The sequence below is a fragment of the Pongo abelii genome, chromosome 19, assembly GCF_028885655.2.
Source record: "Pongo abelii isolate AG06213 chromosome 19, NHGRI_mPonAbe1-v2.0_pri, whole genome shotgun sequence".
Classification (NCBI taxonomy): domain Eukaryota; kingdom Metazoa; phylum Chordata; class Mammalia; order Primates; family Hominidae; genus Pongo; species Pongo abelii.
The window spans coordinates 2697081-2723581 of NC_072004.2; the positions used below are offsets into that span (position 1 = coordinate 2697081).

At 52.3% G+C, this 26501-nt stretch overlaps 1 protein-coding gene across 5 annotated transcripts in view; it reads left to right on the forward strand.

Moving 5' to 3' along the window:
- RAP1GAP2 (RAP1 GTPase activating protein 2) overlaps positions 1–26501 on the forward strand; it is a 276085-nt gene that overhangs the window by 131452 nt on the left and 118132 nt on the right. For all 5 annotated transcript variants that reach the window (XM_054535352.2, XM_054535353.2, XM_054535356.2 and 2 more), the window contains one exon: positions 17994–18078. In XM_054535352.2, coding sequence (XP_054391327.1) covers positions 17994–18078 — 85 coding nt within the window. The remainder of the gene's footprint in view (positions 1–17993; positions 18079–26501) is intronic.

The window sequence follows — 26501 nt, forward strand, 5'->3', positions numbered from 1 at the left end:
TGAGCCACCACGCTTGGCTTTTTTTTTTTTTGAAATGGAGTCTCTGTCTGTTGCCCAGGTTGGAGTGCAGTGATGCAATCTCGGCTCACTGCAACCTGTGCCTCCCGGGTTCAAGCAATCCTCCTGCCTCGGCCTCCCGAGTACCTGGGACTACAGGTGCATACCACCACACTGGCAAATCTTTGTACTTTTAGTAGAGAAGAGGTTTCACCACGTTGGCCAGGCTGGTCTCGAACTCCTGACCTCAGGTGATCCTCCTGCCTCGGCCTTCCAAAGTGCTGGGATTACAAGTGTGAACCACTGCGCCTGACCTAACTATTATCTCTACTATCTGTGTCCAGAGAAGGAGCCGGAGGCCAGGAGCAGAATCAATCCCCAGGGAATAACAGGAGCTTGGTGACAGATCAAATAGGTGGGGAAGTGGTTAACTCTGTCTCAGACTTTTTAAAATTTTTGCTTTTATCATGCTCATGATTTCTAATTGACACATAATAATTATACTATTTTGGGAGTACAGTGTGATATTTTGATATATGTATACAATGTGTAATCATCAAATCAAGGTAATTAGCATATCTGTCACCTCAAACGTTGATCATTTCTTTGTATTGGGAATGTTCAAAATCTGCTCTTCTGGCTATTTGAAAATATACAATAAATTGTTAATTATGGTCACCCTACAATGCTACAGAATACTAGAAATGATTCCTCCTTTCGGTACTTTTGTATCCCTGCCAACCTCTCCCTAACCCCTCTCTTTCCTGCCCTTCTCAGCCTCTAGTGACCACTATTCTGCTTTCTACTTCTGTGAGATCAACTTTTTTAGCTTCTGTGTTTGAATGAGAACCCGCAGTGTGTGTCTTTCTGTGCCTGGCTTATTTCACTTCCCATAATGTCCCCCAGTTTTATCCATGTTGCCACGAATGACGGGATTTGGTTCTTTTTTTATGGCTGGATAGTATCGTGCATATATACCACCTTTTCTTTTGTTGTTGTTGTTGTTGTTTTTTTTTTTGGAGATGGAGTCTTGCTCTGTCACCAGGCTGGAGTGTATTGGTGCAATCTCAGCTTGCTGCAACCTCCGCCTCCCGGGTTCAAGTGATTCTCCTGCCTCAGCCTCCCAAGTAGTTGGGACTACAGTGCACACCACCATGCCCAGCTAATTTTTTTTTTTTTGTATTTTAGTAGAGGTGGGGTTTCACCATGTTGCCCAGGCTGGTCTTGAACTCCTGAGCTCAGGCAATCCGCCCGCCTCAGCCTCCCAAAGTGTAGGATTACAAGTGTGAGCCACCATGCCTGGCCTATACCACCTTTTCTTTATACATTCATCCATTTACAGACTCAGGTTCATTCCACACCTCGGCTGTTGTGAGCAGTAAACACAGGAGTGCAGATGGCTCTTCAACAGGCTGACTGCCTTTCCCTCAGATATGTACCCTGCAGTGGGATCACTGGGTCACGTGGTAGTTCTGTTTCTAGTGTTTTGAGGACCCTCCGTGCTGTTTTCCATAGTGGCTGTGCTCACTTACGTTCCCACCAATCGTGTCTCAGGCTCTTGAGCAGGGAGATGAGGTCAGCCAAAGCACTGATGGACCAAATTGCAGTGGCAATGAGCGGGGTGCCAGCTCAGCCGAGTCCTCCACCTCTTGGGGTCTATGAGCTCTCCATGTGTTACCCATTTTTCAGTTCATTCAGTGCCAGGCCCTGTGCTGGGGCAGGCCAGTGGTCAGGGTGTGTGTTAGAGCCCAGCCAGAGGCCTCTGTTCTCTCTGGGTCAGAGGTAGGCTTGGCTGGGGGAGTGAGTTTCTGCTCATCACGTGGAGATCTTGATCACCCAGTGGAGCTCCCGGCGGCTGAGCCCTCTTTCTGAACTTTCCAGCCATGAGATACTGCAGGGGCCATGGCCAGATTCCAGTATGCCCCTGGAGGCTCTTGCAGGGATCTTGTCCTTTCTTTTCTAATGTCCCAGAGAAAGAGGCCAGCAGTGGGAAGAGGCAGGAGGTTTGATTGATCTGCGCTGGTTTTTTTTCGTTTTTTTTTTGAGATGCAGTCTCACTCTGTCGCCCAGGCTGGAGTGCAGTGGCACGATCTCAGATCATTGCAACCTCTGCCTCCCGGGTTCAAGTGATTCTCCTGCCTCAGCCTCCACAGTAGCTGGGACTACAGGCGCACGCCACCACGCCTGGCTAATTTTTGTGTATATATATATTTTGTAGAGATGGGTTTTCCCCATGTTGGCCAGGTGGGTCTTGTACTCCTGACCTCAAGTGATCCGCCCGCCTTGGCCTCCCAAAGTGCTGGGATTACAGGGGTGAGCCCCCGTACTGGCCTGCGCTGGGTTCTGTAGGTTGGGTTAGAGCATGCTGTTGAGATGACATCCCAGCCCTGGTCCCTGGGAGCCAAATCACCGATGCTTGGTTGCATGGCCATGGGCGGAACCCCTTGTTCTGGACACTCGTCTTCCAGGAATGTACCACTATCACAAGCAAGAAAGGAGAGGAACGAGGATGGGCCAGGTGCCCTGTCTCAGTGCTGGGAAACAGCTCCATGCATTTGTCTTCCTAATGAGTGAGACTTTCATAGATAGAGAATAACATTATAGTAATTGAATAGACCAGGCAGATTTACCCTGAAATGCTGTAGTCTGTCCCTGTTGAAACTGTTATTTAGTTTGAACCAACGATGGAAGCTCCTAATCCATTATGTCACCAAGTAATCTTATTCAGAAGAGTTAAGACTTAAGACACACAGTCTTAGAGTGGAGTGGAGCAGTGGCTTAGCTGGGAGGCCGGTTGGCTCTGTGATAGGGAAACTACCAGTGCTCACAGACTGCTGGGGGATTTCTTAGCATGGATGGTCTAACATGCCCCTGTGCTGGGCACTGTGAGACGGGGCTCCTTCTCTTCTTGGGCTTACTGGGAATTCAGCCAACACATGGGACCCCTTATTACACAGTGTATCCTCCCAGTAGCACCAGTTTTTGGTCCAATTCAACGGTCGGTGTTTACTTTTTTTTTTTTTTTTTGAGACGGAGTCTTGCTCTGTCACCCAGGCTGGAGTGCAGTGGCGCGATCTCGGCTCACTGCAAGCTCTGCTTCCCGGGTTCACACCATTCTCCTGCCTCAGCCTCCTGAGTAGCTCGGACTACAGGCGCCCGCCACCATGCCCGGCTAATTTTTTGTATTTTTAGTAGAGACGGGGTTTCACTGTGTTAGCCAGGATGGTCTCGATCTCCTGACCTCTAGTGATCCGCCCACCTCGGCCTCCCAAAGTGCTGGGATTACAGGCTTGAGCCACCGCGCCCGACCAATGTTTACTTTTTATGACTGTGTAAATGTTATTTATTGTTATGTGAGAGGGTACCATAATTATGTTTTCTTTCTTGTATAACTTTTCATGTTTCTTGGAGTTAATGATTAATTCCTGTTTCTGCCATTAGCTTTGTTTTCTATGGACCTATCTTTCTTTTTCTTTTTTTTTAATTTTTGAGACAGTGTCTCACTCTGTCACCCAGGCTGGAGTGCAGTGCAACATTCATGGTTTACTACAGTCTTGACCTCCGGGGTTCAGGCGATCCTCCTACCTCAACTTCCCAAATAGCTGGGACCACGCTCACTACAGTCTTGACCTCCGGGGTTCAGGCGATCCTCCTACCTCAGCTTCCCAAATAGCTGGGACCACGCTCACTACAGTCTTGACCTCCAGGGTTCAAGTGATCCTCCTACCTCAGCTTCCCAAATAGCTGGGACCACGGGTGCTTGCCACCATGCCTGGCTGATTTTTGTGGAGAGACATGGTCTCACTATATTGCCCAAGCTGGTCTCAAACTCCTGAGCTCAACCAATCCTCCTGCCTTGGCCTCCCAAAGTACTGTAATTACAGGTGAGAGCCACTGTACCTGGCCTATTTTTCTACTTTTATTTTTTTCTACCACCATTACTTTAATAGATAGCCCCTCCTTACCCTCCCCCATCTCTGCCAAGCTTGCATCCATCAGATAACCTGTCAATTCCATTCTTTCCCCCAGGAGATCTCACTTCCAGAGCTCCCCATCCTCTAGTGATAGTATCCTCCCAAGAAAGGGTGCAAGGGAGTGAATATTTTTGAGCTCTTGCATATTTCAGAATGTCTTTATTGGTTGATAGTTTGCCTGGGTATAAAATTTTAGGTTGAAAATAATTTTCTTTGAGAATTTTGAGAGTCATTACATCATTGCCTACTAGATTCCAGACTTGCTGTTGAAAAGTCTGATGATATGCAGATTCATATTTCTTTTCTTTTTTTTTTTTGAGACAGAGTTTCACTCTTGTCTCCCAGGCTGGAGTGTAATGGTGTGATCTTGGCTCACTGCAACCTCTGCCTCCTGGGTTCAAGCGATTCTCTTGCTTCAGCCTCCCAAGTAGCTGGGACTACAGGCATGCGCCACTATGCCTGGCTAATTTTTGTATTTTAAGTAGAGACGGGGTTTCACCATGTTGGCCAGGCTGGTCTCGAACTCCTGACCTCAGGTGATCTGCCCGTCTTGACCTCCCAAAGTGCTGGGATGACAGGTGTGAGCCACCACGCCCGGCCCAGATTCCTATTTCTGTGTATATGGTATGTATTTATATTTTCTCTCTGGAGTCATTGAGAATTTTTCATTTGCCCAGGTGTTCTGAAATTTCCTGACAGTGTTTGGGATGGATCTTGTGTCTTCACTGTGCTGTGTACTTGGTGGACCCAGAGACTCAGGACCTTCAGTTCTGGAAGATATTCTTGTACTATTTCCCTGCTAATCTTTCTGTTATGGTGAAACAACAGCCATTTTATTATGCTCAAGTTCTGTGGGTGAGGAATTCAACTAGGGCGTGTTGGAGATGATGGCTTCTCTCTGCTTTCACAAGGTCTGGGACCTCATCTTGGGTGGCTCAGATGGCTGGAGATGACTGCGACGGTCCGCTGGGGCTGTATGTCCAGGAGCAGGGCTGTGTTCTCATAGCATCTGCTGGAGCTGAGATGCCCAAGGTGGTTTCTTCATGTGCATGGACTGGGATGTTTGGAACATCTGGGCATCTCTCTCCATGTAGCCTCTCCATGTTCCCAGCCGCAGCAATGACAGTCTCAGTCAGGCCTTTCACGTGCAGGCTTGCTTTCTCTGGAGCAAATGTTCCTAGAGGTAGAGGTGGAAGCTGCAAGAACTCCTGTGACTCATTCCTGAAAGTGAGGTAATGTTACGTCTGTCTCATTCTGTTGGTCAAGACTGAGTCACAGGGCCAGCCCAGATTCAAGAGGGGAACACACAAAGCCATTAGCATCAAGAGATGCCAGCTTTGGATACCAGCTGCCAGCTCCCCTCCCCTTTCTCTTTCTGGGAGCGTTCTTGGTCGGCTATTTGATCTTTTTTCTCTTCCCTCTTTTGTTTTCTCTATCTTTATGTTTTTGTTCTACTTTTTGGGAGATTTCCTCAACTTAGTCTTTTCATCATATTTCTTTTTCTCTTTTTCTTTCTTTTTTTTTTTTGAGATGGAGTTTTGCTCTTGTTGCACAGGCTGGAGTGTAGTGGCGTGATCTCGGCTCACTGCAACCTCTGCCTCCCGGGTTCAAGTGATTCTCCTGCCTCAGCCTCCCAAGTAGCTGGGATTAACAGGCACCCGCCACCAGGCCCGGCTAGTTTTTTTATTTTTTATTTTTAGTAGAGACGGGGTTTCTCCATGTTGACCAGGCTGGTCTCGAACTCCTGACCTCAGGTGATCTGCCTGCCTCAGTCTCCCAAAGTGCTGGGATTACAGGCGTGAGCCACCGCACCCGGCCCCCTTACTGTTATTTTAATGGGCTTCAGAAGAAGTGGGATAATAAATGGGTGTGGTCAGTCCGACAGGTTCATCCTGGAAGTCTCAACAGGCTTCAGAATATCTCCATTTGTATCTCCTAAAGGAAGTGAGGGTACATACTTATCACTGCTGAAACGTGATTTTTTATTGTGATAAATGTTATACATCCACACTGAATGAATCATAAGATGAACGCGCCTGTCCTCGCCGTCCAGGTGAAGGGCGTTTACAGGCTGGGAAAATGCTGATAGCCCACACCGTGTGACTCCCGGCTTTTGCGAGTGGGTTCTGAAGCTGCCGGAGGCCGTGACCTTGTGCGCTGGCTGCCTCTGCTGCTGACCGCGGGAGGGGAAGTCCTCCGTCGGCCGTTTCTGAGTGAGGGAGTGCGTTTGAAGGGCTGGGTACGCAGGCACCTGGCTTGGTGATTTCTTCAGCGCAGGGGAGGTGGAGCCTCTGGTGTAAGGGGGGACTTGCCTGCCACCCTCTGCTTGGCATGTGCTTTTCCCTGAGCGCCGCCCTTCCAGCCCATCCCCGCAGGCTGCCCTCTCACCTCTCCTTCCCTGCCCCTTGGAGGGCTCCTGTTCATTTTTGCTTTATGAAAGCCGGCCGGGTGCTCATGTCTGTAATCCCAGCACTTTGGGAGGCCGAGGTGGGCAGATCACCTGAGGTCAAGGGTTTGAGACCAGCCTGGCAACATGGCGAAACCCCGTCTCAACTAAAAATACAAAAAAAAAAAAAAAAAAAAGAAGGCTGGGCATGGTGGCCCATGCCTGCAATCCCAGCACTTTGGGAGGCCAAGGCAGGTGGATCACCTGAGGTCAAGGGTTTGAGACCAGCCTGGCCAACATGGCAAAACCCTATCTCTACTAAAAATACAGAAATTAGCCAGGCGTGGTGGTAGGCACCTGTAGTCCCAGCTACTTGGGAGTCTGAGACAGGAGAATTGCTTGAACCCAGGAGGTGGAGCTTGCAGTGAGCCAAGATCGTGCCACTGCTCTCTAGCCGGGGTGACAGAGCGAGACTCCGAGACTCCGTCTCAAAAACAAAGAAACAAACAAACCCCTAAAACCCCAAAGCCCTACATGCTGTCCCTGAGGGCCTCCACCCTCCCATGGTGTCAGCTTCCGCCTCTGTTCTTGTCACACCTGTCTTTCTGCTTAGGTTTTAGTGCTGTTCTGATCCCATTTGGGTGTCCCAGGGGCCCCTGGCTTGCCATGTGTCCAGAAAGAGAGCCTTATCATCTGCCTCTCACAAAGCCGACTCTCCTCCTCCGTCTGTATCACGGCTGAAGCGTCCGTCATGCCGTTCTCTGAAACCCAGGTCACTTGTTGTGTTTAGCTCTCAGCCCCTCCTTTACTTTCTGTCACCAAGTCCTCTTAATTTTGCCCCTGAAATGCCTTATGACTCTGACCCTTTCGTGTCATTTCTGTGGCTGTGAGCGCAGTGGAGGGCAGCGCCCCTCGGCCCTGTTTCAGTCTTCCCCCGGCCCCTCCCTTCCAGCCGCTCCATTTTCTCTCTGCTGCTTGCAGAGTTCTCCAGCAAAGCTCTGCAACTCACGGGCACCCCGCCTTGGGCCCCTTGGCTTCCTCCCTTTGCCCCCGAGAGAGAGTTCAGCGTGTGGCGCCTTTTCCCAGCGTCAGTGTCTGCACAGCGCCGGCACTGTTTGTACTGTGTGTGTGTGTCACCTGTCTCAGGCCCATAACATTTTCCTTCAACTGGCTCAGGTGTTACAACTTCAATGGACTTGTTTCAGAAGGCACCTTTACGTCACTACCATAAAAGGAAAATCAGGGTGGCCTGCCACAAAGAGGGTCTCTGTCAAAGCTCAGTAAGTGATTGTTACAGTGAAGACCACCCCAGGTGCCCTCGGGGACCTGCAGGGATGCACGCTTCCGCTCTGGGAAGCCGTGGGCCATGGGAGCACCTCCCCAGCAGGCCCCTTCTCCTCTTCAGAGACAGTGTAGCACCGTGGTAAAGGCCACAGACCCTGGAGCCAACCCTGCGCCCAAGCCTCGCTCTGCTCCTTTCCAGCAACATGATCTTGGCCCACTTAACCTCTCTGAGCCTCATTTTCCCTGTCTGTAAAAGGGGTTAATACTATTTCCTTCAGTGGATTGTGGTATTAAATAAGATAGTGTACGTGGATCACTTCACACAGTGCCCTAACCCTTGAGGCCTGTTTGCTGGCATTTGCCCTTCCCCGCCACTTTTTTTTTTTGAGACGGGGTCTCGCTCTGTTGCCCAGGCTGGAGTGCAGTGGCACGATCTCGGCTTACTGCAACCTCCGCCTCCCGGGTTCAAGCGATTCTCCTGCCTTAGCCTCCCGAGTAGCTGGGATTACAGGTGCCTGCCACCATGCCTGGCTAATTTTTTGTATTTTTAGTAGATACGGGGTTTCACCACGTTGGCCAGGCCGGTCTCAAACTCCTGACCTCTAGTGATCCGCCTGCCTGGGTCTCCCAAAGTGCTGGGATTACATTGGTGAGCCACAACACCCGGCCTGCCCTCCCCTTTTGCCGGCCTGCTGTGCCCTCGAATGGTGTGATGTGTCTCCTGGGCATCAGGGACACTGGTGGTCTCTCCGTCATGCTGGTCACATTCCTCTGCGTCCTGCTTCTGTGCCCTCTCCTTCCGCGCTTCTCCTGTAGGTCACTGCTGGACTATTCTCCAGGCCTAGATCAGCCGTTGCCTCCTGTGCGATCCCGTAGCTGGTCTCCCAAGGAGAGCCAGACCTCTCCTCCCTGTGACGTCATGGCAGTTGATTCTGTATCTTTTGTTTTACCCCATGACCCCACAATCCATGTTTGGCACTCGGGTCTTTCAGGTGGGTGTGCTGTGCCTGCAGGATGGTTTTGCCTGGATCATTTTCTCAGATGCTTGTGAATTGCACAGACGTCGCCTCCCATGCTGAGACACCACCCTTGGTCCCCGAGAACTCAAAACACACAAGAAGACGTTTGGCCAGTGTTCCCTCCTCGCTCCCTGCTGTGGTACTTGGGCTGGGCGGAGCTGGCTTTCCCATGGCAGTGGGAAGGAGCACTGGAATGGGAGTCAGAGATCTCAGGGTGGAGGTCCAGCTGTCGTATTTTCTGACTCTGTGACCCCAGGCTCACATAGAACTCGGAATCTCTGCTGGCTTGGGTGTAAACCATAAAGCATGCGTCAGTTCTAAAAGCTGCTTGTCCGGTAAAGGCTTATTTTCTCAGTGTGAGGATTTGCCCACGTGGGTGGATTGGTCCATCGCTCTGAGACATGTGCACGAGGAGGCCCCAGGCGCCCCCAACCAGAGGGCTGTGGAGGGGCTGCAGAGGTTTTCCCAGGTGGTCTGCCCGTAGGGTCCTGTTCCTCCGGGCTCCTGCCCTTTTTCTCCTAGCCCTGGTTCAGTTTAGGACTTCAGGTCCTCTAGGGAAGGACAGTGCTGTCCTCATCTAATGCACCTGGAGAGCAGCAGGAGTGTCTTCTGAAGCTGCAGCCAGAGTCTGGCCCAGGCCTCCCCTTGTGCCCACATGCAGCCACAGGGTCCTGTGCAGGGTGTAGCCTGCAGCAGAGACTCCAGCCGGGTCATCTCCTGCACAGCCTGGGCCTCCTGCTCTCTGTCTGCTCCGTGCAGGGGACCAGTAGCCCCCTTTGACCCTATCCCCCTTCTGTCCCCTCACTTGAGGGCCCTGGCACTTTATAAACGGGTGTCCAGGCCAGGCGCGTTGGCTCACGCCTATAATCCCAGCGCTTTGGGAGGCTGAGGCGGGTAGATCGCCTGAGGTCAGGAGTTCGAGACCGGCCTGGCCAACATAGTGAAACCCTATCTCTAATAAAAATACAAGAAATTATCTGGGCATGGTGGCGCGTGCCTGTAATCCCAGCTACTTGGGAGGCTGAGGCAGAAGAATTGCTGGAACCCAGGAAGCGGAGGCTGCAGTGAGCCGAGACTGTGCCATTGCACTCCAACCTGGGCAACAAGAGCGAAACTCCGTCTCAAAAACAAAAACAAACAAACAAACAAAAAAAAACGTGTCCAGAAGCCAGTTGTGCTTCCTGACACTTTCCTCCTGGAGACTTTTTTTTTTCTTTGAGATGGAATCTCGTTCTCTTGCCCAGGCTGGAATGCAGTGGCACGATCTTGGCTCACTGCAACCTCTGCCTCCCGGGATCAAGCGATTTCTGGCTAATTTTTGTATTTTTAGTAGAGATGGGGTTTCACCATGTTGGCCAGGCTGGTCTCGAACTCCTGACCTCAAGTGATCCGCCCATCTCAGCCTCCCAAAGTGCTGGGATGACAGGCGTGAGCCACCATACCCAGCCACTCCTGGAGACTTGCTGCCCACTTCCCACAAGCCTGGGCCGGGGTGATTTGGAAGTGGGGCCTCTTCCTTGGAGAAGAGAAGAGAGGCTCGCTGTGGGGTTTGGGCGGCTCCCTCGGCTCTCCAGCCTCCACGTGCTTGTCTACATAATGAGGCTGTCGGGTGGCATCTGGTGCTTTCTCCCACGGCTGCTGCTCTCTGCATCCGTGAACCCTGGGATTGAATTAGGGGTGGGGATTGCCGTTTTGCATTTTCTGTGGAGTTTTTTTTTTTTTTTTTTTGAGACAGGGTCCCGCTCTGTCACCCAGGCTGGAGTGCAGTGGTGTGATTACAGCTCACTGTAGCCTTGACCTCCTAGGCTCAAGTGATCCTCCCACCTCAGCCTCCCGAATAGCTAGGACTACAGGCATGTACCTGGCTAATTTTTAAAATTTTTATAGACATGGGGTTTCACCATGTTGCCCAGGCTGGTCTTGAACTCGTGGGCTCAAGCAGTCCTCCTACCTCAGCCTCCAAAGTGCTGGGATTACAGGTGTGAGCCACCTCGCCCGGCCATCTGGGGAGTTTTGAATCACCAAAGGTCTAGAGTTGGTGCCCCAAATCTTTGGAATCCTCTCAGAGTGTGTGCTGGGATGGGCTGTGACCCCAAGGTCAGCCCTGCCAGGTACGAACAGGTGTGCAACACCTGCTCCTTCTCAAGCTACCCATTCACTCCACCTGTTGGAGCCTTTTGTTCCTGAATCCAATGTCCTCTTCCCTCCCCCACACTCTGCCAGGTGTGCTGGGCTCATGCCCTTTCTCCCTTCCACACTGGCCCCAGCACAGGCATGAGGGTCATAAATGCCCTCATCTCCATGTCTGTCCCCTTGGGGCTTGGAATTGAGCCATGTGCGTATACCTGGGGCCTGGCGGTTCCCATATGGCAGCTGGGCTCCCATGTCCCTGCCTCCCAGCTTAGCATCCACAGTATGTGAGGCAGCGAGTGCCCAGATCTGAAGACGTCCCTGCCCCTGTCCACCTCTGCCTTCTGATCAGCCTGGCCCCTCCTCCTCTGTGCCCATTCTTCCAGTTGATTTGAGCCTTGGCAACAAGGCGACCAGCTATTGTGTTTTTGCTGCGTACCAGGCACTGTGCTAAGTGCTTTCTGGGCCTTATTCAGAACGCCCCATGAGGTAGTCACACCATTTTACACATGAGGAAGCTGAGGCATGGAGAGGTGAGATAACCTGACCACATAGTGAATCAGGAGTGGTGCTGGAGTACTGATTAGCAGGAGTATTGATTAGCAGGAGTATTGATTAGCAGGAGTGTTGATTAGCAGGAGTGTTGATTAGCTGGAGTGTTGATTAGCAGGAGTGTTGATTAGCAGGAGTGTTGATTAGCAGGAATATTGATTAGCAGGAGTGTTGATTAGCAGGAATATTGATTAGCAGGAGTATTGATTAGCAGGAGTATTGATTAGCAGGAGTGTTGATTAGCAGGAGTGTTGATTAGCAGGAGTATTGATTAGCAGGAGTATTGATTAGCAGGAGTGTTGATTAGCAGGAGTGTTGATTAGCAGGAGTATTGATTAGCAGGAGTGTTGATTAGCAGGAGTGTTGATTAGCAGGAATATTGATTAGCAGGAGTATTGATTAGCAGGAGTATTGATTAGCAGGAGTGTTGATTAGCAGGAGTGTTGATTAGCAGGAGTATTGATTAGCAGGAGTGTTGATTAGCAGGAGTGTTGATTAGCAGGAGTATTGATTAGCAGGAGTATTGATTAGCAGGAGTATTGATTAGCAGGAGTGTTGATTAGCGATTGCATCCCGTTCCCCTCTCTCTGCAGCCCCTGGCAGCCTCTCATCACTGGTTCTGTCTGTGGATTTGCCTGTTCTGTGGATTTCATGGAATTGGAATCACACAGCATGTGGCCTTTTGTGCCTGGCTCCTGTCACTTGGCACCATGCTTCCTAGGTGCATCTGTGTTGTAGCATGCATCAGTTCTTCATTCCTTTTCTTTCTATTGTCTTTATAGTCATACACTATCATTGTTTGTTTTTATTTTTATTTTATTTTATTTTATTTTATTTTGAGACGGAGTCTCGCTCTGTCACCCAGGCTGGAGTGCAGTGGCGCGATCTCGGCTCACTGCAAGCTCCGCCTCCCGGGTTCACGCCATTCTCCTGCCTCAGCCTCTCGAGTAGCTGGGACTACAGGTGCCCACCACCACACCTGGCTAATTTTTTTTGTATTTTTTTAGTAGAGACGGGGTTTCACTGTGTTAGCCAGGATGGTCTCGATCTCCTGACCTCGTGATCTGCCTGCCTCGGCTTCCCAAAGTGCTAGGATTACAGGCGTGAGCCACCGCGCCGGCCACTTATTTTTATCTTTTTGAGGTGGAGTCTCACTCTCACCTGGGCTGGAGTGCAGTGGCACAATCTTGGCTCACTGCAATCTCTGTCTCCCAGGTTCAAGTGATTCTCCTGCCTCAGCCTCCTTAGTAGCTGGGATTACAGGCATGCGTCATCATGCCTGGCTAATTTTTTGTATTTTTAGTGAGACGGGGTTTCGCCATGTTAGCCAGGTTGTTCTCGAACTCCTGACCTCAGGTGATCCGCCTGCCTCGGCCTCCCAAAGTGCTGGGATTACAGGCGTGAGCCACTGCCCGTGGTCCTATTTTTATTTTTGAAAATTAATTATTTTTGCTTCATTTCTTTTTATGGGTGAGCAATATTCCACAGTATGGAACAACCGAATTTTATTTATCTGTTCGTTGGCGGATGGACACTTGGATTGCTTTCCCCTTTTGGCCTTTATGAATCATGTTTCTTGTTCCTAATGGATTGGTTTTCCCGAGAAGCTCTTTGCAGCCCAGCTGTCTATATTCCTCTAGCTTGGCTATTTGGAAAGCAAGAGAAAGCGTAGCTGAGCGTGGGTGGATGGCTGGGAGCGGGCGTGGGGAAGGATGCAGAAAAGGGGAGTTTCAGGCTTTGGGAGAACCCTGTGTGGAGGGGGCCTTACACCTGGCCCCAGAGCCATCTGCTAGGTGAGTGTTTTTCCTGTGGTTGATTATCTACTCCTGAGAGTAGATCCCCAGGCTAGAACTGGTGCTCATTTGAGGTGCCAGAAATGTTTTCCAAGGCATTTAAACAGCCTTGGACCCTTGCTTCTGTCTCCACTTGGAGACCACATCAACATTTTATGAGTTATAATCATCATCATGGTCTACATTTATATAGGACTTCATGTTTTATGTCACAGCTGTTATTTTTTTAAATGAATTAATTCATTTTTTTGAGACGGAGTTTCGCTCTTGTTGCCCAGGCTGGAGTGCAATGGTGAGATCTCAGCTCACTGCAACCTCCACCTCCCAGGTTCAAGTGATTCTCCTGCCTCAGCCTCTCAAGTAGCTGGGATTACAGGCGCCCGCCACCACGCCCAGCTAATTTTTGTATTTTTAGTAGTGACGGGGTTTCACCATGTTGGTCAGGCTGGTCTGGAACTCCTGACCTCAGGTGATCCGCCCACTTCGGCCTCCCAAAGTGCTGGGATTACAGGCGAGGGCCACCTCGCCCAGCCACAGCTGTTATTTTTAACTCCTTGGTACGTTATTACCCCTATCTTTGCAGATGAAGGAAACAATACACAATGAGGTAACTTAACCAAGGCCTCACAGCTGGGTAGCAGGCAGAGCCAAACTTGAACCCAGGAATCCCTTGATTCCGAGTGTAGGGTGCTCTCCATAGCGATGTGTGAGACATGACGGTTGCAGTGACCTCAAGATGGTCTGAGGCAGAGCCCTCCGAGGGTGGAGGCGAGGAGCCTGCAGGCCTGGGTGCTGTCACAGGGGCTCCGCCAGGGATCTGTCCAGCTCCGTCTGGGTGAATCATGGCCTTTGACTTCTCAGCTTCCACTCCAGGCCCCTTTGACCATTTCCTCCAGAGATTTGCATTTGGCCATCGCTGGCTAGGACGTGTCCTGGTCTCGCTGAGCCGCCGCATCTGCCCCTGGATCTCCTGTGCTTCTAGGGAGGGAAAGAATCCCAGAGCAGGGAACCTTAGTGCCATGCGAGAATGGGCAGGGCCTCCAGGACTCCCCCCAGGTGGCAGAGGCTCTCTGACCTGCCCTTCCAGCCTGCCCTTGCCACCCTTCTCTTTGAACTGAGTATGTAATCTTCCTCTTCTCTTCCTCTGGCTTCTCTCCATCCTCCTTTTCCCTTCTCTGCTTTCCAAGCTGTCCTCATCTCCAGCCCCTCCTCTCATGGGTCCTTGTGGGTCCCTGGGTGGGTCTGGGACCCCGCGTTGTTAGAGTTGCATGCGAGTATGGGGCTGGGTTGCTTGAGGGGTGAAGTTTTCAATCTCAGTGCCGTGACATGTGGCAAGATAGATCCCTGTGGGTCACCAGGAAGTTGTCACCTCGGCTAAAGATTTACCTTTTGCTTCTAATTAGAGCACATTCAAGGTTATCCCTTGATATAATCACATCACTTTCACCTCCTCGTGTGTGATATGTTTGCCTGAGTGGGAGAAAAAGGGATAAAACTGCATCAAGCACCGCGTCACTTAACTCTATCTTATCTCGGTGCCAGCTGGTGGCTGGGTTGGGCTGTGCCTGGCTGTCCTTGGGAGGGTGGCTCATGTGTAAATGTCATTGTCCTGGGGCAGGACAAGGCTGAGCATAGCTGATCAGAGCAGGGGTGGTGCGGCAAAAGCAGGATTTCATCTTCATTGTTTTTGGCTCTCTAGGCCAAGGCTAGAACCTGGGGCCTGGGCACTGCATTCATTTCCTAGGGCTGCCATTACCAAGGACCTCAGATGGCTTAAAGCCACAGACATTTATTATTTCAGCTCTGGAGGCCAGAAGTCCAAAATCAAGGTGTCAGCAGGGCCACGCTCCCTCTGCAGGCTCTAGGGAAGAATCCTTCCTCGCCTCTTCTAGCCTCTGGCAGGGTCGGCAAGCCTCTGCATGGGTTGGCTTGCAGCCGCATTGCTCCTGTGTCTGCCTGAGAACACGGGGCGTTCTCTCTGTGTGTTTCTTCACATTGTTGCCTTCCCTTTTTTTTTTTTTTTTGAGATGGAGTCTTGCTCTGTCACCCGAGCCGGAGTGCAGTGGCGCGATCTCAGCTCACTGCAACCTCCACCTGTCGGGTTCAAGCAATTCTCTTGCCTCAGCCTCCCAAGTACCTTGGATGACAGGCACATGCCACCATGCCTGGCTAATTTTTGTATTTTTAGTAGAGATGGGGTTTCGCCACGTTGAACAGGCTGGTCTCGAACTCCTGACCTCGTGATCCGCCCCCCCCCCCCCCCCGAGCCTCCCAAAATGGTAGGATTACAGGCATGAGCCACTGCTCTGGGCCCAGTTCCGATGTTTTTGAGGGTGGCAGTCATGCCTTCTGCCCACCCCGGCACCCCCTCTGCAGTCCTGGACACAGCTCTGGAGCTTGCATGAGGCTGGTCACCACTGGTGCTCATGTCTGCTCTAGTGCCTTCCAAGCTCCCAGGCATCATTCGGGAAATCCTTCTGGTCAGAAGCTGCCGTGTTCTCCTACTTGAGAGTCTGCCTCGCTTCCTAGAGACCGGCCCCAGGAGCTTATCCAGCGTCCAGTAGAGACCGGCCCCAGGAGCTTATCCAGCGTCCAGTAGAGACCGGCCCCAGGAGCTTGTCCAGCGTCCAGTAGAGACCGGCCCCAGGAGCTTGTCCAGCGTCCAGTAGAGACCGGCCCCAGGAGCTTGTCCAGCGTCCAGTAGAGACCGGCCCCAGGAGCTTGTCCAGCGTCCAGTAGAGACCGGCCCCAGGAGCTTATCCAGCATCCAGGGGGAAAAGGCTGGTGCAGGGGAGAGGAGCTCAACTTAGGGAGTGTTGGATGCCGTGCCCCTTTGACCGGGACTCAGGGTCTTGGACGATAATCATATGTGCTCTGGTGCCATGGGCGTGGATACCTTGTGCCTGATGGGGAGAAATAGACAGCATGACTGTGTGTATGAGCGTCTCGTGACTGGTGATGTTAAAACCAGCTCTATCCTCCTCTGGACTGTGTGTTCCTGGAGAGCCAGGGCTGCTGTCCATCAAGGTGCCTGCGAGCCATCTCCAGAGGTCCTCTCCCCAGGCCAGAGTCGCCCTATAGCATCTGGTGCGAGCTGTCTCAGCCCTTCTGGTTTCTTGAGCCAGTTACAGCCTGGATCAGGTGGGAAAGTCCCCCCTCTCCAGCCGTCAAAACTTACATCAACAAGGTCCAGGAAGAAAGAAAGAGGAAGGGAGATGGGGAGCAGGAGACAGGCATTGTCAGGTTCAGGTTAATGGGGTGGAATGGATCCTCTGCCAAGCCAGGTAGTCCCCAGGCTCCTCATGTGACTCCCTAGTTGGCCACAGGGAGGGCTGGTCAACTGCAGGGGCAGAGAGGGGTATACACGGCCCTGTGGGCCTAGGCTGGAAGTGTTCTCAGCCTGGTCCTGCCCCATGGACCACGGGGAGCCAGGCAGGATGGGGTCTGGGCCTGGAAAGCTGGAGGGCTGGGCTCTGTAGGGAGGGTGGGTTTCTGTCATGAAGAAGGTATGGGGTTGGAACTGTTGCTTTGCTGGCAGGACTTGGGCTGGGAAGAGGTGCAGAAGGATTCTCTGGAGGTGGCAGTGGGGGTGCTTTGATCATTTACGCAGGGCCTGGGGGTTGGGCTGACTCCCTCGGCTGCTTCAGAGCGGGGCTCTAGAGGAGGACACACTTGTAAAGTTGGGGGCTTTGACGGCTCAGCCCGGCCCTCTTCGGCTTTTAATACGGTTCTCCCAGCCCCTTCGTCCCCTCCTGGGTACAGCCAGGGCTTGTTCAGGACACTGGAGTCCCTCACCCGGGGATTCCCCAGGCTCTGCCCAGCTGGCCCTGTTGTGCAGCCATGGCCCCGAAGGCTGATCCCACGCCAAACAGTCTGCCTGGTGATGGGACCGCAAACGGCACTCCCCGGTCACCAGCGAGGGCCAGATGGAAAGTGGGGAGTGTGTGAGCGCGGCAAACTTGTCGCAGTCATGTTGCCATGGTGACACAACTCTGTTTAGCTGCCTCTCCACCATCCTAGCCCACATGGACTAAATTAAGTTTTACCTGCGGTTGCACGGCGGGCAGCCCTGTCTCCCGAGGACAGCTTTTTGACCAGGGCCTGTGTGTGTGTGTGTGTGTGTGTGTGTGTGTGTGTGTGTGTGTATGTGTATGTGCAGAGGGGCTCAAGGGAGAATGAATCCGCGTTTCTCCCCTCCTCTTCTCACACCCAGCCCCAGTCCTGGGTCTCTTTAGCCCCGTGGTTCTCAGACTTCGCCGTGCAGCAGAATGACCTGGAGAGCTCGTTGGAGCGCAGGTTCCTGGGCTCATCACTGGAGAGTCTGGTGTGCACCTGCAAATGTGCATGTCTTTCGAGTTCCCAGGTGCCGCTGGTGGTGCAGGGACCATACTTACAGTAGCACTGCTTTAGATTTTGGTGCATTGGAGTAAAGAAAATGCTCCCAACTCTGGTTTCTGCATTGTATTTTTTTTTTCTTTTTTTTGAAACAGAGTTTCATTCTTGTTGCCCAGGCTGAAGTGCACCATCTCGGCTCACTGCAACCTCCACCTCCCAGGTTCAAGTGATTCTCCTGCCTCAGCCTCCCGAGTAGCTGGGACTATAGGCGTGCACCACCACGCCCGGCTAATTTTTTGTATTTTTAGTAGAGATTCTCACCATGTTGGTCAGGCTGGCCTCGAACTCCTTACCTCAGGTGATCTGCCCGCCTCGGCCTCCCAAAGTGCTGGGTTTACAGGTGTGAGCCACCCAACCCAGCCTGCACTGTATGTTAAACTGTGTCCGAGAGCCCAGTCACTCTTGGAGGAGAGAAGGGAAGGGGCAGGCAGGTCCTCACTCACCTCTTTTGGCCTCTTCACAGGAAGCAGGAGCTGGCCAACAGCTCGGATGTGACCCTCCCAGACCGGCCGCTGTCCCCTCCTCTCACGGCACCTCCCACCATGAAGGTAAGAGGCTTTGATTCAGGAAGGCAGGGAGGGGAGCGTGTGGGGAAGTCGTGAGGCTTAGCTGTGGCTTTGGCTCCAGGCCCAGCAGCGTCCGTCGCAGTGGGGCTGTGGAGTGTCCTGACACCTCGGAGGAGGTGACGTCCAGTTAAGCTCCAGTTAAGCACCAGTGTGGGGGAAGCGTGAGAAGAGACTCAGGGTGTCTGTGTCAAGGGGCGGTGAGGACATTGGGGTTGAAATGGGGTTGGCAGGACTCTTGGTAATTGGTAGTGGAGTTTGGGAACAAGGGGACCAGCCAGGAGGAAGTCGGGGGACAGAAGGCAGCTGCCCAGAAGGACTGCCTGGGGCTGGTCTGTGGCCCTCCTGGGACTTGAAGGGCATTTGCCTGCTGGTCTGCCGGCCTCTGGCTGGCCCTTCTGAGCCGGGCCTGTTCACGCCACTCCCTGTGGAAGGGTTGGCTGGAGGTTCGGGTCGGGGTGGCAGTTATTTTCTTATCAGCACTTCCTTTGTGAGCCTTTTTCCTGGGGAGACCACAGTCCAGGCCGCTAGGCCCAGGACCTTCTCACTCCTGGACAGGAGCCGAGGGAGCAGTGCCCTTCTGCCACCATGACGTTCCCCCATCACTTTTCAGTCCGACGCCTCAGCAGGATGGCCACATGGGCCTGAGTTGGTCCTCAGAGAAGACTTTTGGCTCAGCCAGTGTTTCTGCATAGGCTGGCACGCACGCTCTCCCTCCCTCCCTCCCTCCCTCCTTCCTTCACACTCTGTGGGGTGAGTGAGGACTAGTGCTGAAGAAGTCACCTGCCTCCTGAGTCATCTGAGGGGACACCTAGGCCAGCTCCTCTCTCTGTCCTGGGGCTGTGCTCTCGGTGGCTCACAGGGAGATCATCAGGCATCTCTTCCTCACTGCTCTGCATCACCCCTCCTCTTCCCTGAACCTAATCTTTTGCAAGATGACAACCCAGAGGAAACAGATAAAACCCATCCATCTTCCTGTTGTTGTCCTGTATCCGATGCCCATCACATACAGAGCCACGTGGTATGCCTTGAGGAGCCTACGTGTTGAGGGGTAGCCAGAGCCTGCCCTCGGTGGGTTAAATGGTCAGCGGTGGGCAGGGGGCAGGACAGGGTGCAGGGTTGACCAAGGAGAGCTGTACTGTCTTCCTTGTGCAGTACCCAGGGGGACAGTGGAAGCCAGACCACCTTCACTTGCCTAGTGCCTGCCCCAGCACCCGGCTCAGTGTTGGTATCTGAGCCAGGTGCTGGGCCAGCTCTTTGCACAGGGTAATGCTAAGAAGCCTGTCACCATTCTGAGTGTCCTCTTGGTCTACAAAGGTGGCTGTGGGATGCTTGTCTCTGTCCTCATGAATGGCAGGAGTTTGCAGGGAGAACTCTGACAGTATCCTAGGAGGAGTCCCTGAATTCTCTTGGCAGATTTTACTTACTCATGTACTCATTTAATTCATTTAATACCCAGTATTTATTTGAATTTTGTATTAGTTAGGACTCTTGGTTGTAAGCAACAGAAACATAACTCACTCTGGCTTAGGCATAAAAGGGAATTTTTTGCCTTTGTAATTGCAAGCATAGATGGCAGGCATGACTGTATCTACAAGATCAGTCTCATTCGTTCTCTCTTCTGTTTGGTTTCATTCTTTGTCAAGCTGCCTTTGTGGCAGCTGAACGGGGGTAGCAGCTCCTACCTGCGAAGTAACCCCAGTGAAAAGAAAAGTATTTTTTTTTTCTCCCAGTAGTTCTAACAAAGTCCCAGGGAAGAAGCTCATTGGCTGGCTTAGGTCACATGTTTGTCCCTGAACCAATTACCGTCACCAGAAAGATGAAAGGCTCTGATTGGCCAGACCTGGGTCTCATGACGAACCACCTAAACCATAAGAACTGAAAATTAGGGAAGGGTAGGTCCTAGAGGGAAATGGCAGTGGTACCATGAGAAGAAAGGGAAATAGATGCGCGGCAGGCAAGACCCACAGCTTTCCGCCACATGTGCTCATGCTCAGCCAGACCCAGTGCTGGCTTCTGGGGACCTTGTAGTAAACCAGACATTGTGGTCCCTACTCTCCTAGAGCTTGTCCTCTAGCTGGGGAGCCAAAAATGGAAAAATAATGTCAAGAATGAGGGCTGCACAGTTAAACATGGTGAATATTCTAAAGGAGAAGCACAGCATAGTTCAGGGGGAACGTAAGGTTAGGAGGTTGGGGGACTCTAACCTAGTCTCGGAGAGGGTCAGGTAGGGCTTCTTGTTAGGAAATGATGTTTAAGCTGAGCCCTGAAAATTGGATGGGTGCTAGTTAGGCTAAGGTGGAGTCTGAGTGGAGGAGAGTGTTTTAGATTCTTGCTGTTCAAAGTGAGGCCAAGGGACCAGCAACACCTGCATCCTTTGCGAGCCCCTTAGAAATGCAGAATCTCAGGTTCCACCCCAGACCACTGAATCAGAGTCAGCTTTTTTATTTTTTTGAGACGGAGCCTTGCTCTGTCGCCGAGCCAGAGTGCAGTGGCGCGCTCTTGGCTCATTGCAACCTCTGCCTCCTGGGTTCAAGCGATTCTCCTGCCTCAGCCTCCCGAGTAGCTGGGATTACAGGTGCGTGCCACCACGCCTGGCTAATTTTGGTATTTTTAGTAGAGACGGGGTTTCACCCTGTTGGCCGGGCTGGTCTCGAACTCCTGACCTCGTGATGCGCCCGCCTCGGCCTCCCAAAGTGTTGGGATTACAGTCGTGAGCCACTGCGCCTGGCCCAGAGTCAGCATTTTACCGTCATTTTCCGTTGATTTGTATACGCACGGCAGCTTGAGAAGCACTGCTGTGGGCCTCTGCACATGCCCTCAGGCAGCCGAGAGAGAGAAGGCGACACCAAGAGGAACCGGAAGGAGATCAGAATGGCTGGTGAAGCCGGAGTTAGTGTTGGAGAGGCTGGGCATGTAGGCAGGGACCAGATCAAGCAGACGCTTGGACATTTTGCTGAAGATTTTAGAGTTTATTCCTAGTTAAGAGCACTGGAGTCATTGACGATGTTACCCAGAGGATTAAGATGAGAGTTTTGGAAAATCACCTGGCGTCATATGGCGAATGCATGGCAGGGAACAGAGTGGAGAGGGGATGAGCTGAGGCTGCTGTAGGATCCAGGGGAGAGGACGGAAGCCTGACTCGGAGGGGCCGGTGGGGTTGTTTGGAAGTCGTTGGAGCTCAGATTTTGCAGGTGGTAAATTGATGAGATATGAGATTTGGGGAGAAGGTTTGTAGCCACTAGATACATGGGACAACCATTCTGTGAGATAAAGGTGGGTGCAGGAGGATTCAATTCTTCTTTTAAATTAAATTTTTTTTTTTTTTAGGGACAGGGTCGTGCTCTGTCACTCAGCATGGAGGACAGTGGTTCATTCCGAGGTCACTGCAACCTCCAACTCCTGGGCTCAAGGGATCCTCCCATCTTAGCCTCCCGAGTAGCTGGGAATATAGGCATGTGCCACCGAGCCCAGCTAATTTAAAAATTTTCTGTAGAGAGGAGGTCTTGCTGTGTTGCCCAGGCTGGTCTCAGACTCTTGGGTTCAAGCCATCCTTCCGCCTTGACCTCCCAAAGTGCTGGGATTACAGGTGTGAGCCACTGCGCCTTGTCGAGGGGTCAGCTCTAAGCACTGAGCTGCACGTGCCTGAGGCTCAGAAGAACATTGTGTGCTGGAGGTAAACATCTGGGAGCCCTTCTCCTAGAGAAGGGAATGGAAGCTTTGGGATGAGTGAGCTCTCCAGGGAGAGGATGGAGCGGGAAGAGAGGTTCCTGGGGCAGCACCTCGAGGGAACCCCCCAGGTAAAGGCTGGTGCTGGGGTCTCTGCAGAGGAGGCTGGGCCAAGACATGGAGGGAGAAGCATTTCACAGTGGTGGGACCGGCAGCGGTACCAGCTGCTGCTGAGAGGCCAAGTATGGTGCAGAGTGCACAGTGGCCACTGGGCTCCGTGGCCTGGCAGTTGCAGGGGATGTAACTCACACCAGCCCTGGGAGGGGTGGGGTGGACAGCAGATGGCGGGGTGTTGAGGAATGGGTGGAGATGGTCAGAGTCAGAGCAGGTAGACGGTACTCGTGAGGTCGGGAGCCTGGAGTGCGAGGAAATGTGGAAAGGAGGGAGTGAGGCAGGGGTGCTCAGGAATCTGGACCACAGCAGGGATTATTTTTAACATATTCTTTCAAAAAGTGATTTATGAGCATCCACTGGGTGCCTGCCCCTGCTGCGCTCTCCCATGACAGGCTGTCGGGAGGGGCCTCAGGCAGGCCCGGAGCAGAGCAGCCTCAGGGAAAGCTCAGCAGCTGCAGTCAGGAGGTGTCCCTCCCTCCTCCTCCCCCGTGTTCTGTCCTTCTCCCCTTTGAGCTCAGCTCAGGAATTTCCCAGCCTGTGACTTTACTGCCCAGGCTGGTCTCGAATTCCTGACCTCATGTGATCCGTCAGCCTTGGCCTCCCAAAGTGTTGGGATGACAGGCATGAGCCACTGCACCTGGCCCAGGATAAGTTAAATTCTAAGACCCAAACTAGTTTTGGTCAAGTGCTCGGCTCATATCACGCTTGCTCATCTCACGCTTGCGGGCCCAGGGACGGCCTCTTGTGGCTCTCCCACTGGGAAGGGCTGGCTGCAGCAGTAGCTGGCCTCCAGCCTGAGAGTCTCCGCCACACTCCCCCCAGGTCCCCACCCTCACTGGCGTGCCTGCTGCTACCCGACCTATATGCACCCTCCCCCACCTCTTTGCTGTTTGTTTTTCAAGGGGATTTTTTTTTTTTTTTTTTTTTTTTTGCTAATATGAAGCTGATAAAAAGCAACCAAAGAGATGCTGACCAGATGGGCTGAATGAGATCCCAGTTCCCAGCCAGAGCTCAAACTGGCTGGTGCCGGGTGGGCTGGGAGAGGGACTTGGGGCTGCGTCTGTGGGAATACCGTAGGTGGTTTCCAGGCCCACATTTTTTTTTTGGAAGCTGATTTTCATGCCCCAATGGATCAGCAGGCATTTAGGGAGGGGCAGTTGTGTGCCCAGAATTGTGCTGGGTCCCCTGGGGTCACATCGAAGCTGCAGTCCTCTACCCTCAGAGAGCCTGCCGTCTACAGGGGCCCTGACTGAGCCGGAGAAACCAGATGGCTCAGTGTGTGACAAGGCTCAGATGTGAAATGTGGCTTCTCCGTGGGGAGGAGAGGAGGGGGAAACGCTTTGTGGGGGAGGTGGGGTGGGATGGGGCAGGGTGGGGCAGCCGGAAGGGGCCCTAATGGCAAGCATGGGGGGGTCAGGGTGACCCCCTGGGACCATAGACAGTAAAACCTTCCCAGGCCCCGTGGAGTAAAGGGGTTGATTCTCCTGATTCTCTCAATGCTCACGGGAAGGACACAGGGCATTTCATTGAAGTTCACTCTGCTGGGACTTGACCTGACCTTGTCCCTGGAGCCGCACCAGGCCCTGAGCTGGCTAGGTCAGCTGGGAGATGGCCCCTGCTCAGCCTTCCACACCCTTCTTTGTGCAAGTCTGAGGGCAGCCCCTCTCAGACCTCCTTTCCAGAAGAGGATAATGGAGGCTTGGAGTTCCCACTGCAGGGACCAGCAGAACGTCTTGTTCCTCCCTTGCTCCTTGGTGCGTGGCTCTCCACGGCCAGGGAATGCCCCCACCGCCTCTATGGTAGGTAAGGCAGGTGTGCAGGCTTCCTATGCCAGGGAAGAGAGTGGCGATCAGAGAAGCCTCCTCCTTGCCCCTCTCTATCCCTCTGGGCATAGCTGGGCTGGGCCTCCCTTTCCAGCTCATGGATTGCCCACCAGCCACCCTCTCTCCCTGGGGTTGAGGGGTGGGGGTGGGGGGCTTCTGTTCCAGCTTGTAGCACAGCCCCTGCCTGATTTCGTCTCTCCTTTTGCTCCTGGTTCCTGCCTCCTGTCTTCTGTTAGGCTGTGCAGGGAGACTTTCCCCTCATCAGGGTTGAGTGACAGTGTCAGCCCCCCATACATCTACCGGCTTTGGATGGATGAAGGGAGGAGGCATTTGTGGGAGGGTTGACGGGAGCCTTTCTGGGCTGGGGCAGGAAGGGCTGAAGGACATCAGCAAGGAGGTTTGGTTTTTCCCTCTTCAAGAAAACCCTGTACAGGGACAGGAGAGGACAGATATTTATTCCCTCCATCCCTACTGCTGGAGGGAGGCCCTTACTGAAGCTCTGTGAGTCCTGGGAGAGCCACCTCTGGTCTCCACATCAACTGCGTTTCTGTTGCCGCTCCGGACATGGTTGGGACACAACGCCATCTCCTCAGGAGCCACTGCCCATTGTTCTCTTGACTCCATGCAGGAGCCAAGGAAGTTCACATCTGATTTAAGGCAGGCATGAGGAAGGGCTTATTTGGCTACTGAGGGTGAGGATGCTAACTAGGAGGCTTTAAGAACATGGAGATGTTGGCTGGGCATGGTGGCACATGCCTGAAATCCCAGCATTTTGGGAGGCTGAGGCAGGAGGATCCCTTAAGGCCAGGAGTTTGAGACCAGCCTGGGCAACACAGTGAGACCTCATTTCTACAAAAAATTAAGAAATTAGCTGGGCCTGGTGGCTTATGCCTATAGTCCCAACTACTTTGGAGGCCAAGGTGGGAAGATGGATTGAGCCCAGGAGATTGAGCTTGCAGTGAGTTATGATTGCGCCACTGCACTCTAGCCTGGGTGACAGAGCAAAACCCTGTTTCAAAAAAAAGAAAAAGAAAAAAGAACATGAAGATGTCTGCATGTGCACCTACTTACCTACACGCATCTCCCTCCTCACCTGTGCACACCTGAGCATGTGCCTATTTTCCCTAATTCTGTTCTTTTTTTTTTTTTTTTTTTGAGATGGAATCTCGCTCTTGTCACCCAGGTTGGAGTGCAGTGGCTCTATCTCAGCTCACTGCAACCCCCGCTTCCCGGGTTCAAGCGATTCTCCTCCCTCAGCCTCCCGAGTAGCTGGGATTACAGTCTCATGCCACCATGCCCAGCTAATTTTTGTATTTTTAGAGACGGGGTTTCAGCATGTTGGTCAGGCTGGTCTCGAACTCCTGACCTCAGGTGATCCGCCGGCCTCAGCCTCCCAAAGTGCTGGGATTACAGGCGTGAGCCACCGCCCCCGGCCTTCTGTTCATGTTTTATGGCCAACTTGCTTGTGCTTCTTGAAGATGACTCTAGGTGTAACTGGATTTTTAAAAATTTGCAGACACGGAAATGCGTAAGTCGTAGTTGTATTGTATACTTTGACTAATGATACACCATGTGACCCGTACCTTGATCAAGAAACAGACATTTCCGCCACCCCAGAAAATTCCCATGTCCTGACCCAGTCAATCATCACTGCCCCCTTGAGGAGCAAACAGTGTTCTGATTTTTTTCAAAAGTGAGTTTTGTCTGTTCTAGAACTTAATTTTTTTTTGAGGTAGAGTCTCGCTCTTTCGCCCAGGCTGGAGTGCAGTGTTGCGATCTCTGCTCACTACAACATCCGCCTCCCGGGTTCAAGCGATTCTCTTGCTTCAGCCTCCCCAGTAGCTGGGATTACAGGTGCCCGCTACCACTCCCGGCTAAGTTTTTTGTATTTTTAATAGGGACAGGGTTTCACCATGTTGGCCAGGATGGTCTCGAACTCCTGACCTCAAGTGATCCGCCTTCCTCAGGCCTCCCAAAGTGCTGGGATTACAGGCGAGAGCCACCATGCCTGGCCCGTGACTGTTTATATGAAACTGCTACACTGTTTGCCAAATGGTCAGGTCATTTTATATCCTCACCGGCAATGTCATTTGAGTTCTGGCTGCTCCACATCCTCATCAACATTTGCCATTGTTGGTTTTCACAGTTTTAGCCACTTGAACGGTATCTCATTGTGGTTTTAATCCACATTTTCTCATGACTAATGATGTTGAATATTTTTCATATGCTTATTGACTATTCTTATAGTTCTTTTTGCCCTTCCTCCCCCCTTTAAAATTTGGTAGTCTTCTTGTAGGCGTTCTTTACATAGTCTAGTCAAGTTCATTTCTTTTCTTCTTCTTCTTTTTTTTGAGACAGAGTCTCGCTCTGTCGCCCAGGCTGGAGTGCAGTGGCCCGATCTCGGCTCACTGCAAGCTCTGCTTCCTGGGTTCATGCCATTCTTCTGCCTCAGCCTCCCGAGTAGCTGGGTCTACAGGCACCTGCCACTACGCTCGGCTAATTTTTTGTATTTTTAGTAGAGACAGGGTTTCACCGTGTTAGCCAGGATGATCTCGATCTCCTGACCTTGTGATCCGCCCGTCTCGGCCTCCCAAAGTGCTGGGATTACAGGTGTGAGGCACTGTGCCTGGCCACTTCTTCTTTTTTTTTTTGAGATGGAGCCTTGCTCTGTCACCCAGGCTAGAGTGCAATGACGCCATCTCGGCTCACTACAACCTCCGCCTCCCGGGTTCAAACGATTCT